At 44.8% G+C, this 13,166-nt stretch overlaps 1 protein-coding gene across 1 annotated transcript in view; it reads left to right on the plus strand.

Annotated features, from left to right (window-relative positions):
• Positions 1-602: 602 nt before the first annotated feature.
• The window catches only part of SLC27A2 (solute carrier family 27 member 2), a 54,951-nt gene continuing 42,387 nt past the window's right edge, over positions 603-13,166 (plus strand). The window contains exon 1 of the mRNA XM_055436079.2: positions 603-1,286. Within this exon, the coding sequence (XP_055292054.2) occupies positions 809-1,286 (478 nt within the window). The 5' untranslated portion in view covers positions 603-808. The remainder of the gene's footprint in view (positions 1,287-13,166) is intronic.

Genomic DNA, 13,166 nt, shown 5'->3' on the forward strand with positions numbered 1-13,166 from the left:
TCATGTGGCAAAGTGTGGCGCCACCTCCAGCCTAATCTGGGCTCGCTGGGCCCTGCAGGAGGTCTCGGATTAGAGCGCCCGGGCCTCGAGCATTGCCGCCCCGGGCAGGGATGAGCTGGAGGCGCCAATCGAAGGCGCTTTTGTTCACCCTTGAATTCTTTATCACTAGAGCCTGCCTGGCAATTAGCTCGGCGTGGGAGTGGCGGAAAGCAAATGTGGGAAACAGAGACCAGGCGGAAAGCCCCTGAGACCAGGAAGGAGAGACGGGACTCTGATTTGGCAGTGGCACCTGCTACCCGCTACTAGGAAATCAGAGGACTGTTCTCCTATTTATAAGGCACTTTATTAGTAATAACCATCAGTCATCTCTAAAAGGTACACTAGCAGCGCTGCGCCTGTATTATCCCCTCTAATCTTCTCAGCGTCTTCTAAGGCGTCTTACGGTCTCCATTTTTATGAGGTCACACCGTCGGGGAGCCCAGCTTTGCCCCCAGCCCTCCAGGCTCGGGCGGGGAGGTGGCCGAGGCCGCAGCGAGCCGCGGCGCCGCCCTCCCAGCCCGCGGAGGACCGCCGGGGCGGGGCAAACGCGCAGGTGGCGGCACCCTCACCAGCGGGCAGGCTCAGCCGGCCTGTCACACCCAGCAGCCAGCACCGCAGCTGCCTCTGCCAGAGATCCCGCAGCGGTGCGCCGGCGGCCCGAAAGCGCCACTGTCGCCCCCTCCTCGCTGTGCCTCCCCGCTCCGCCGCCGCCCTGCTCTCCCGCAGTGCGCCCACCACCCTGGAGGGGCTAGGGGGCCCAGCCGCCGTCATGTGGCCAGTCGTCTACGCGGTTCTGGCGGGGTTGTTGATGCTCCCGCTGCTGGTGAACCTCTGCTGCCCTTACTTCTTCCAGGACTTGCGCTACTTCCTGCGGGTAGCCGGCGTGGCCCGGCGGGCGAGGAGGAATGCGAAGAGCCGGCCGGTGCGCACCATCCTCTACGCGTTTCTGGAGAAAGTGCAGCAGACGCCACACAAGCCTTTCCTGCTCTTCGGCGACGAGACGCTCACCTACTCGCAGGTGGACCGACGCAGCAACCAAGCGGCTCGGGCGCTGCGCGACCACCTCGGCCTGCGGCAGGGAGACTGCGTGGCAGTTTTCATGGGCAATGAACCAGCTTACGTATGGCTGTGGCTGGGACTGATCAAGCTGGGCTGTGCCATGGCGTGCCTCAACTACAACATCCGCGGGAAGTCCCTATTGCACTGCTTTCAGTGCTCTGGGGCGAAGGTCCTACTGGTCTCACCAGGTGAGCCTGGGGACCACCTCACCCTGGCACTGGGCTCCTCTTCTTGACAGCCTGGCATAGGGGTTGCAGGAGACGAGGGTTCAGATCGGAACTAGAGATGGAGAGAGGGGATGGCAACCCTTCCTCCAAATGCTAATTAATGGTCATTAGAACCTTCTGTTGTACAAGCTGATCAAGCCAGAAACTACGTGAATCGCAGTACATATAGTGTTGCTGGTATTACTTAGAACAGATAGGGCTGACTTTGCAGATGAAACCAGTCAGGCCAGAGAGGTGACGCTTTAAGTCCCAGATCACAGAATTGGGAGGAGGGGATTGACTAGATCTGCCTACCTCCAGAATTCAAGTTCCTAGCTGGTGCTGACGGAGAAGGCAATGGCAATCCACTCCAGTACTATTGCCTAGAAAATCCCATGGATGGAGGAGCCTGGTAGGCTGCAGTCCGTGGGGTCCCTAAGGGTCGGACACGACTGAGCGACTTCACTTTCACTTTTCACTTTCACACATTGGAGAAGGAAATAGCAACCCACTCCAGTGTTCTTGCCTGGAGAATCCCAGGGACGGGGGAGCCTGGTGGGCTTCCGTCTATGGGGTCACACAGAGTCGGACACGACTGAAGTGACTTAGCAGCAGCAGCAGCAGCAGCTGGTGCTGACAATGTCTGCATTAAAATGCAGAGGGTCTAGAGTGTGAAGTCCAGAGGATCCAGAGAGACTGTTCTCCCCTCTGCTCCTTGATTGACTGTATAATCCTGGGAAAGTCACTTTCCCTCTCCATATCTTGGTTTCCTCTTCTATAATGGTCTTCAAGACTGCTTCCAGCTCTCAAATTCTGTTAGCCTCCCTGGATTCTCACTGCAGAGAGAATCCACCTGATCCCGATCCCCGAGAAGACTTTGATCACCTGCTGCAAGCCCTAGTGAGCTCTCATTATGTTTATAGCAACAGTGACCTTTAGTTCTGTAGTTGCCTCCTGCAACTTTTCAACAAGACCTGAAATGGTAACTTCATGCTCCAGTGGTGACCAGGTCAGGAAGAATCCGAGAACCTGTTACCCAAAGGACTAGTTGGGCTTCCTATCCCAGGAAGCTTGTCCCTACACTTGAATAAGGACCAGGGATTGCTTTTCATTCTCTCAGTAAGAGGAGGCCTACACAGTAGGCTAAAACATGTGGAGAAATAGGGAGCCAGGAAGTCTCACCTTTCTGGAATGTCTTTCTTTCTGTGCCAAGCTCTATGCTGGATGCTTTTATTACCCTTAGAATTAATATATCATTACTCCCTGTCACACAGCTGAAGAAACTGAGGCTTAAAATTCCAGCCTAGGTCTGTCTAGTTTCAGAGCCCATGATTCTCCCTACACCATGCTACCTTTCTCTTCACAAATGAGAAGTGTTTGAGCTGGAACAGACTAAGCATCCATCTTTTCTCCGCCTTCATTTCATAATTGAGGACTCTGAAGTACGCTAAGGAGTTTGCCCAGTTAGAGTAAGTCAACATGTCTATTCATTTTGGGAAGCCAGGAAACTACACACCTGTTTCATCGGACATAAACAATCCAAAAAGAAATGAAGGCTTTGTATAAAAGCTGAAAAGCAAAGGGGTAATTTTAAAGGCATTATTTTAGGGCTTCTCATGTCGCATAATGGAGAAGGCAATGGCACCCCACTCCAGTACTCTTGCCTGGGAAATCCCATGGATGGAGGAGCCTGGTGGGCTGCAGTCCATGGGGTCACGAAGAGTCTGACATGACTGAGCGACTCCACTTTCACTTTTCACTTTCATGCATTGGAGAAGGAAAGGGCAACCCACTCCAGTGTTCTTGCCTGGAGAATCCCAGGGATGGGGGAGCCTGGTGGGCTGCCATCTATGGGGTCGCACAGAGTCGGACACGACTGAAGTGACTTAGCAGCAGCAGCATGTGGTATAATGGTAAAGAATCCGCCTGCCAGTGCAGGAGAGGCAAGAGACTCAGGTTCAACCCCTGGGTCGGGAAGATACCCTGGAGAAGAGCATGGCTACACACTCCAGTATTCTTGCCTGGAGAACCCCATGGACAGAGGAGCCTGGTGGGCTACAGTCTGTGGGGTCACAAAGAGTTGAACAAAACTGAGCACCTGAGCACGCACATGCACGTGCACATGTGCGTGCACACACACACACACACACACACATTATTTGAAAGGGATAGCCTTTTGAAGAAAATTCCAAACAATTTCTAGTTGCCTGGGAAGAGAGACAACTTCACTATTTAGTAACTGGAAGAGACTCTTAAACCTATTTACCAGTTGATTCAGAGGAAAGTTATTAACACAGTGATCTGTGTACCACTTCAGGAGAGATTTAAGTACTTTTTACCTGCATATTATCCCAGGTTCCCCCGTGAGGGAGTCAAGGCCTGGGAGTTTTGTTGACAAAGAAGCTTCGATTTAAATGACTATACTGGAGTTTGCTTCTGTAATCAAATCAGAAATACAACCAGATATCTCCCTTTATGCCCAGGCAATGGTCTTCTGTCACTGAGTATTATGCTTTGGTCAGCATACGTAGACAGTATAAATGAAATTCCAACTTTCAGGTCAAATTTGAATGACTTTCCAGTGGACCCAAAGCACTCTGACAGTAAACTGACCTTTGAGAGAGGCCACACATTTGAAAACCATTCTGTTTTTGCAAATCACTGCGAGACCATTACACCACATGCAGAATTACACTCTGATCCAAAACAGTCACTGCCATGGGGGTAACAGAGTCCAAAGTCGCATGCTGATTAGTAAATGTGCCCATGTGCAAATGTGTTGAATGGACTGATTCTTCAAATTCTTTAAAGTTGGAAAGAATCTTAGAGATATCCTAAGATTAACAAGTGTGTTATATAACAACTGTGTTGTTTATATAACTCTTAACAAGTGTATTATACTGCAGTAAAAAGTTTAGAAGAGTCACTTTAATGAGTGGAAGAATCACCTGGGGAGCTCATTTTAAAAAACAATTTTCTGAGCCTCATCCCCCGAAAAACACTCATTCAGCAGAACCATGGGGGAGGCAGGAAATTATATATTTATAGCAAGCCCCATCCGATTCCTAGATGATCTGGAAGCAGATCATCTAAAGAATAGGCTTTGAGTCTGGCAATTCCCACTTTGTTTAATAGTTGTTTGTTTAATACTTGAATGAACAAAGGCCCAGAGGAGTGATAGCAATTGCCCAGGGTCAGAGAGAGCTAGAGACAGAACCCAGTTATCTTTGCCTCACTTCTAGGATGCTTTTTATATTCTATTATACCATCTAAACATGGGACAGAAAGATGAGACGTTTTACAAATGTTGGAGGGGTGACTGTTCAACAGGATTTGATTCTTTACTTCAAATTTCAGCCTCAGGGCTCATGGGTTTCTTGAGTTTCAACTGTGTCAAATTCTGGAGCATATGCAAAGGACTAGCACAGTGGTGTTTATGATGAAGATTGGTCCCTTTGTCATGAATTTTGGAGACTCGTCACAAAACTTAATAGGGCTTAACCCTGTCAGGCATTTCAGTGCCCAATTTTTTCCATCAGAACTTACTATACTTAGAGAAAGCCAAAGACTCACAACACCTCCCCGCAACAAGCAGAAACACCCATCTCCCAGAGAACAGAATTTTTTCTGTGTGGTACATTTCAGGATCCTTCTCCTTAGAAGGCTCTAATGTAAGTAATCACATGGTAAAATTACCTTCAGCTACTGGAACCTCCATCAGTGTTGTAGTTGATAGAAACCAATTTTTTGGGCCAGTAGTTTTTCAAGCAGTTTCCCAAAACAGGTAAGACAACATAGAATATTAAAAAAAGAGTCCCCCAAATAGTGAAATTGCTTTGTTTCCGTTTATGCTAACATTAAGATTGTTGCTAACCTAGTTCTTCTCCTGGAAGGATAACTCCTTCATTAGCTCACTGGCCAGGTCTACCTTGCATGGCACCCCCCAGCATTGATACTACTCTTGTATAAGGCTTTAGTAACAAAGATGGGCTTCCCAGGTGGCACTAGTGGTAAAGAGCCCACCTGCCAATTCAATAAGAGACCTAGGTTTGATTCCTGAGTTGGAAAGATCCCTTGGAGAAGGGCACAGCAACCCACTCCAGTATTCTTGTCTGAAGAATCCCATGGACAGAAGAGCCTGGCAAGCTGCAGAATATAGGGGCACACAGAGTCAGAGACGACTGAAGCAACTTAGCACGCATGCAACAATTAAAGATACACGCATGCAACAATTAAAGATACACGCATGCAACAATTAAAGATACTTTGTATTTCAAGATTGAGATCCAGAGAGGTTATAAAATGTTCCCAATTATCTTTGACCTGGCCTTTCAGGGCTGTGAAAAATAAAATTTGACCTCTTTTAAATAATGTGATAAGATAAAATGCTTCCAATAACTTTCAAAAATATTGCATAACTCAATGTTCTAAAAGAGGAGAATGTTCTGAAACTAGTGTCAGGACCAAAGAGAACTCTTGTCAAATAAACTTTTGAGGTTAGATGCAGAAAAGCAGATGGTATAACAATTTGATATCATATCAAGAAACATTTCCCACAAGGTACAAGCTAATTGCCCTGGTGTGAGGCAGAAAGAAAAAGCTAAATTAGTTTAAGGATCTTACAGTCCAGTTGAAGAACTAAGTCATATATACACAAATGATTGGAATGACCAGGAGAATGTAATAAGTATACTGGGAGGGCTTCAGAATGCTATAGAGGAAAAAGAACAGAGGATGAATGTTTCTTGGGGGCAATGACAACAGAGCTGCTGCTGCTGCTGCTGCTAAGTTGCTTCACTAGTGACTGACTCTGTGTGACCCCATAGATAGCAGCCCATCAGGCTCCTCTGCCCATGGGATTCTCCAGGCAAGAATACTGGAGTGGGTTGCCATTTCCTTCTCCGTGACAACAGAGCTAGGTAAGTGCAATTGGGGAGCAGGAATTCTAGGCAGGAGCCCAGAGGCATTTTTCATCAGGTCTCCAACTCACTCCAGTATTCTTGCCTGGTGAATCCCATGGACAGAGGAGCCTGGCAGGCTTCAGATCACAGAGTCGCAAGAGTCAGATGTGACTTAGTGACTAAACCACTGCCAACACAATGAGATGCTTTGTTAATGAGTTTTACAATGTAAGGACTACAGCAGGCTGGACTTAAATGTTTAGTCATTTTTAAACTATTTACTGAGGAAACTCTACTGTAGAGAAAATAGGAATCAGAGAACCCAAGGAATGGCCAACAGTGGTGGCCTCACACTCATGCAAGGAGATAATTTTCTAGTGCAAACTTCAGTCAAGAATCAGGGCATAGAGGTAGCCTGTCTCCATTCCTCTTCTGGGCTGCTCAAGGAGTAACTTAGGTGTGTTGCAACTTAGGTGTGTTGCTTCAGTATACTTTGTCTCAGCAGCTTACAGTTCTCTCATATATCTTTGAATAATGCCTTAGTAATACGTAGCACATAGTCGTCACTCAGTAAATGTTTGTGGCATTAATCAATTCAGTTCAGTCGCTCAGTCGTGTCCGACTCTTTGTGACCCCATGAATCGCAGCATGCCAGGCCTCCCTGTCCATCACCAACTCCCGGAGTTCACTCAAACTCATGTCCATTGAGTCAGTGATGCCATCCAACCATCTCATCCTCTGTCGTCCCCTTCTCCTCCTGCCTTCAGTCTTGCCCAGCATCAGGGGCTTTCCTAATGGTTCAGTTCTTCGCATCAGGTGGCCAAAGTATTGGAGTTTCAGCTTCGGCTTCAGTCCTTCCAATGAATATTCAGGACTGATTTCCTTTAGAATGGACTGGTTGAATCTCCATGCAGTCCAAGGAACTCTCAAGAGTCTTCTCCAACACCACAGTTCAAAGCATCAATTCTTCAGTATCCAGCTTTCTTTATAGTCCAGCTCTCACATCCATACATGACTACCGGAAAAACCATAGCTTTGACTAGACAGACCTTTGTTGGTGGCATTAATAAGTTCCATTTTAAAAAAGTTCCATTATTTTGGTTGGTTGTAACAGGCTTTCTTCTTTGAAGTTTAAGAACTATTGGAATGGTCATGCGGGCATGAAAAAAAATGATGTTAAAACAGTCAAATATATCCTGATTTGAGAAAATCCATTTAGACCCAATCTGCCCCAGGCCCAGCCTCTCCCTCCCACAGACTTTTTTTTTAACTTTTTATTTTATATTGGGATATAGCCAATCAACAAGCAGTGTTGTGATAGTTTCAGGTGAACAGCAAAGGGATTCAGCCATACATATACATGTATCCATTCTTCCCTAAACCCCCCTCCCTTCCAGGCTGCCACATAACATTGAGCGGAGTTCCCTGTGCTAGTAGGTCCTTGTTGGTTATACATTTTAAATATAGCAGTGTGTAGGTGCCCATCCCAAACTCCCTAACTATCCCTTCTCCCCATCCTTCCCCTCAGCCCCGGCAACCATAAGTTCATTCTCTAAGTCTGTGAGTCTGTTTCTGCTCTATAAGTAAGTTCATTTGTATCATCTTTTTTAGATTCCACATATGAGGGATGTCATACAATATTTCTCCTTCTCTGACTTACTTCACTCAGTATGACACTCTCTAGGTCCATCCATGTGACTGCAAATGCATTATTTCTTTTTTACATCACAGACTTATTTTACCTCCCAGTTTTCTTCTGGCAGAGGGCTACAAGAAAGACTCTCTCTCCAGGACTCAGAGAGGGAGCTGGTGATGGGCACAGAATGGGCTGCTGGGGAGAGGAGTCTGTGCCTAGGATGGAAGGTCACAGAAACCCGGACAACAAATGAGGAGGGTATTCAAGAGCTAGGATCCCAGCCAAGTAACCCACGGTCTGAAGGGAGAGCTTGCTTAAAGACGTTCTGTAAAATTTTTCTTCTTGACCTGCTCATAACTAAAGCTTGCAAGGGAGGACGATTGTACATCTCCATTCAAAAACAAACCAGCACATTGCTGGCATGTTTGGGAATGTTTATCAGTTTATTTTCTTTAGCAATAAGAAAGGAGTGAAGGGGTAAAGACAAAATAAATTCTAAATCCACAGTGAATGTTATTGAATCCGGAAGAAGGATTGAGTTCAAATTATTCTGCATAATGAATGTAAGCAGCCAGTGTTTGAAAAAGACCTCCCACAGCCTCTGAGAAACCAGGAAGTACACAGTTGGTAGATAGGTGACTTGTTTGCCTACGGATATCAAATGATTATAATTATACAGGACCTGGTATGATCTGGTAATCTCTGACAAGGAATTACCTTTGATTCTAGGGCTAGTTAGAAAGCAAGATATTTTGACCAAGAACTTTAACTGAGAGAAGTGAAAAATAATGTTAAGAAATTATGTAACTATATAAATATGAAATGAGTGTATATCTCCCTGCTAAAAGTTTCTTTACTCCTGAGGGACTTAGCCTTGATTCAATGTCTTTCTGACCTCAGGGTGATTTGCATTGTGGAGGGAAGGTGAAGGTATGAGAAAAGTGAAAGTGTCAGTCATTCAGTTGTGTCTCTTTGAGAACTCATGAGCTGTAGCCCCAAAGGCTGTAGCCTGTCAGGCTCCTCTGTCTTTGGGATTTTCCAGACAAGAATACCAGAGTGGGTTGCCATGATCTTCCTGACCCAGAGATTGAACCCAGGTCTCCTGCATTACAAAAAGATTCTTTTCCATCTGAGCCACCAAGGAAGCCCTGGGGAGATTATGCATGCCTCTATCTAAAGGGTGGTCTATGACATTATGTTGATGTACAGACTATACGCTAGATTATTAATTACTATAATTCCAAACTGCCAATAATAGAAATGAGAAATCACAGTTACAAACTGTATTTTTAAAACTATTTTCAGACTGTCTCCATGATCTGTGTTAGAACCAGTTTGTTTCAGTTGCCTTTCTGACTGAAGGAAAGTCTTCAATCCTAATTTGTTCATCCGCCAACCAGTTCACATCATCCTGAAATTCTGATCAAAACCATTTCCTTTCACTACCTTCTTTTCAAATCTTACTTTATTGGTAAACATTTCTGGGGTGTTTTATGTAACTAACTTGGTTAGTTACTCGCTCCATGAGGCAATCTAATAGCAAAACAAGCTACTAGATTGAGTGCTTTTCCTATTTAAAAGCAGTGGGTTTAGCCAGTAACATTTTGCCACTATGGTGATGAAGATTGATTCAGCTTACTACCCACCCTCTCTCCCTGCTTTCGAGGAATGGGCCTGTGTCCTCAGAAATTTCTCTTCTGACCTTCTTTAAAAATTAAAAAAAAAAAAGTTGTAAGTGGGAGAGGAAACTTCATATGCTAACTTGATTTTTTCTTTTCTATAAAATGGATTTTAAGGAGTGCGGATTTTATAATAAGTTGATTTTCCATCATCCAAATGTGTACTGCTTTCTCTGAGGTTCTATAAGTGAAAGTGTTAGTCACTCAATCATGTCCAACTCTTGTCTCCTACATTGCAAGCAGATTCTTTACCATCTGAGCCACCAAGGGAGCTCTCTGAGGTTCTACACCCATCCATGATTTCAGCTCAGGCTAATGAAGAAAGGACAGATCTACTGTACACCCTTCAGGTGCAGGCAGCTTTCTTTGAATACTGTTTCTCATACCCATGCTTTTCATAAAACTTGAGGTTATTCTCTTCATCAGAAAGACAAATAAGAGATGATCCATATTACTATTGAAAGGCAGATCTGAATGCTTTCACAAGCACTGAGCATGTCAAGTAGACAGTGTCTTCCAAAATCTCAAGGTCCTTTACCGAAACTTGAATGACTAGTACAAGAAAGTGGTAATCCTAGAAGCCCAGTATAATTCTTTTCATTTTGTATGTAATGATCCATATAGAGACTCACTGAGCTTCTGTCCTCATTTGTAGAAACAAGGTTACCATCGTCTCTAACACAGGGTTGTTGTGAAAATTATGTGAGGTGATGTATGTAAAGCTACTATACAAACTGTCCTCCACAAAAGAAATTTGTAAATTTTTAATCAGTAAGAATGAAAGGTGTGGTGGATGCTGTGATACGCTGCCCAATTCCCCACTCCAGGACTGAGGTATCCCTTCTTCTGCTGCTGGAGGCATTGGCAACTGCCAGCCGTCAGTTGAGAACCATTCCAGGACTTGCCGCTGGTTGAAGAAAGCCGCTTTGCCCAAGGTCAAGCACTGCCGCCCCAATCTGCATCCAGTGACTGGTTGGTGGTAGACACAGAGGTAGAACCCACTTCGTTTCATTTGGGACAGCCTGTAGGTCCATCCTGGGCCCAGAGTCCCTATAAGATCAATTGAGGGAGGCCACTGTGTGGCTTCATCGAAGCACAATCTCTTCCTCCATCCAGTCTACCTCCATTGCAGCCCCACAGGCATCATTCCCAAGAGCACCCCTACACAAAAATCTCAGAATTCCAGGGAGCTCAACCTGTGTCAAGTAGAATTATTTTATCTTATGTGTCCTTGTTGATTGCCACGTCTATCTTAAGTGGGTTTCCCTGGTGACTCAGATGGTAAAGAATCTGCCTGCAATGCAGGAGACTCAGGTTTGATCCCTGGGTTGGGAAGATCCCCTGGAGAAGGGAATGGCTACCCACTCCAGTGTGCTTGCTTGGGAAATTCCATAGACAGAGGAGCCTGGTAGGCTACAGTCCATGGGCACAGAAAGACACAACGATATGGGCACATGGACACAACTGAGCAACTGACACTTTCACTTTTCACTTACTCTTCAGTAAGCAGACTTTACAGTAATAATTACCAAAAAAATACATGTGTGAAGCAGAAAACATGAGGACCAGTCCTATTTATAACAGATTTAAGAAAAGACATTAAACATTAAATATACAGTTAACGAGTTGCATTCACATTCAGAATTTCCCTTCCAATCTCAGTTTATATATGTGCATATAGATGTATTTATATAAATATTGTATCTTTAGCTTAAAGGGGAAAAGTCTGCTACCATACGACATATGTTGTTCAGTCTTTGACTCTTTGGCACCCCATGGACTGCAGTACACCAGCTTTCCCTGTCCTTCACTATCTCCCTGAGTTTGCTCAAACTCATGTCCATTGAATCCATGATGCCATCCAACCATCTCATTCTCTGACAACCCCTTCTCCTCCTGCCCCGAATCTTTTCCAGCATCAGGGACTTTCCCAATGAGTTGGCTCTTTGCATCAGGTAGCCAAAGTAAAAGTCAGTATAGGACATATGAGGTATGCCTTGATATGATTGGGAGCCACTCGGACCTCAAGTCAATATCCAAACGTAAATTCTACACCAGCAGCCCAGAGGTCAAGTAAAGAAACTGTGTTGGGCAGGGGCAAAGGCCTTCCCTTCAGATAAGATGATCTCTGAAAGGTCAGGGATTATAAACCAAAAGCATGCAGAGGGCCAAGTAGAAATATGAGGGAACAGAAGCCACAATTGTCCAAATTACTTGAACTGTGATCAAGCCTACCAGATTACTTGCATTTCCTTTTATCTTTATTATTCTGTTGTTGTTCAGTCACTAAACTGTTACATGGACTGAAGCATACCAGGCCTCCCTGACCCTCACTATCTCCTGGAGTTTGTCCAAGTTCATGTCATTGAATCAGGTGATGCTATCCAACCATCTATCTCATCCTCTGCTGCCTTTTGCCTTCAATCTTTCCCAGCATCAGGGTCTTTTCCAGTGAGTTGGCTGTTTATTATTAGTATTATTATTTTATATAATAATTATAAATTATATAAGAAACTACTAATTTTAGATATATCACTAATGCCTGCATACATCTTCTTTCAAAAAATTACAGAAAAAATTAAAGTCTCTTTTGACATAATTTTTCTCTCATCAGGACTTACCAAATCTTGTCTGTTCTACCTCCCAAACATCTCTTAAATGCATCTACTTCTCTCTAGGCTCTGTGGCTACCTTAATGCAAAGTTTGATCTACCAAATGATCTCCCTACCTCTGGTCCTTGCCTTCTCCAACCCACGTACCTGACGTAAGCCAGAGACCTGGTCCCTACCTACATCCAATTTCTTCTTCCAACCTTTTTCCCTCTCATTCTATGTTGCTGTCTGCTTTAGCCTCTTTGAGCTGCTCTGGCATCCTGCTGTTTGCCTCTGGGCTTCCCTGGTGGCTCAAACAGTAAGGAATCTGTCTGCAGCATGGGAGACGGAGTTTTGATTCCTAGGTCAGGAAGATCCCCTGGAGAAGGGAATGACTATCCACTCCAGTATTCTTGCCTGGAGAACCCCATGACAGAGGAACCTGACAGGCTACAGTCCATTGGGGTCACAAAGAGTCAGACTCGACTGAGTAACTAAAGTTCACTTGTTTGCCTGTGGGTCTTTACATAAGCAGTCCCTTGGCTACAAACAGATTCAGTCCATCTCAGGTGATGTTTATCTTGCCAGCTCCTACTCACCCTTGAGGTCTCAGTTGAGATAACACTTCCTCTGGGTTGTTTTCATGTGCCTCCTCCATGCTTCCAAAACACCACCTATGACACCTTATTTTAATGGATTATTTCTTGATTCCTCCCTCTTAGACCTGGACTCTGTGAAAACAGCATTTGCTGTACACACTCTTGCTTCCAGTGCTGAGAACCGTGCACACAGGAAACACACTTTAAATAGATGTCAAATAGCAGTTGGGAGAGAGAGAGGAGAGGAATAAGAAATAATCCAGACAATTTATGAACACACTAACTAAATAGGCTCAGTCTCAGGTAGAAAAGAGGGCGGGAGAGAGATTTCTCAATTCTTTAAGTAGCAATAGTAGTTTTGTTTTGTTTTTAATTTACTTTCTTGTCCCTTACTTGGATGTAAGACATACCTCTATCACAAAAATGATTTAATTTTGCATTTTACTGGAGATTTA

This window comes from Moschus berezovskii, chromosome 9 (assembly GCF_049115385.1).
Source record: "Moschus berezovskii isolate FMDL1 chromosome 9, NW_MosBer_1.0, whole genome shotgun sequence".
Taxonomy (NCBI): domain Eukaryota; kingdom Metazoa; phylum Chordata; class Mammalia; order Artiodactyla; family Moschidae; genus Moschus; species Moschus berezovskii.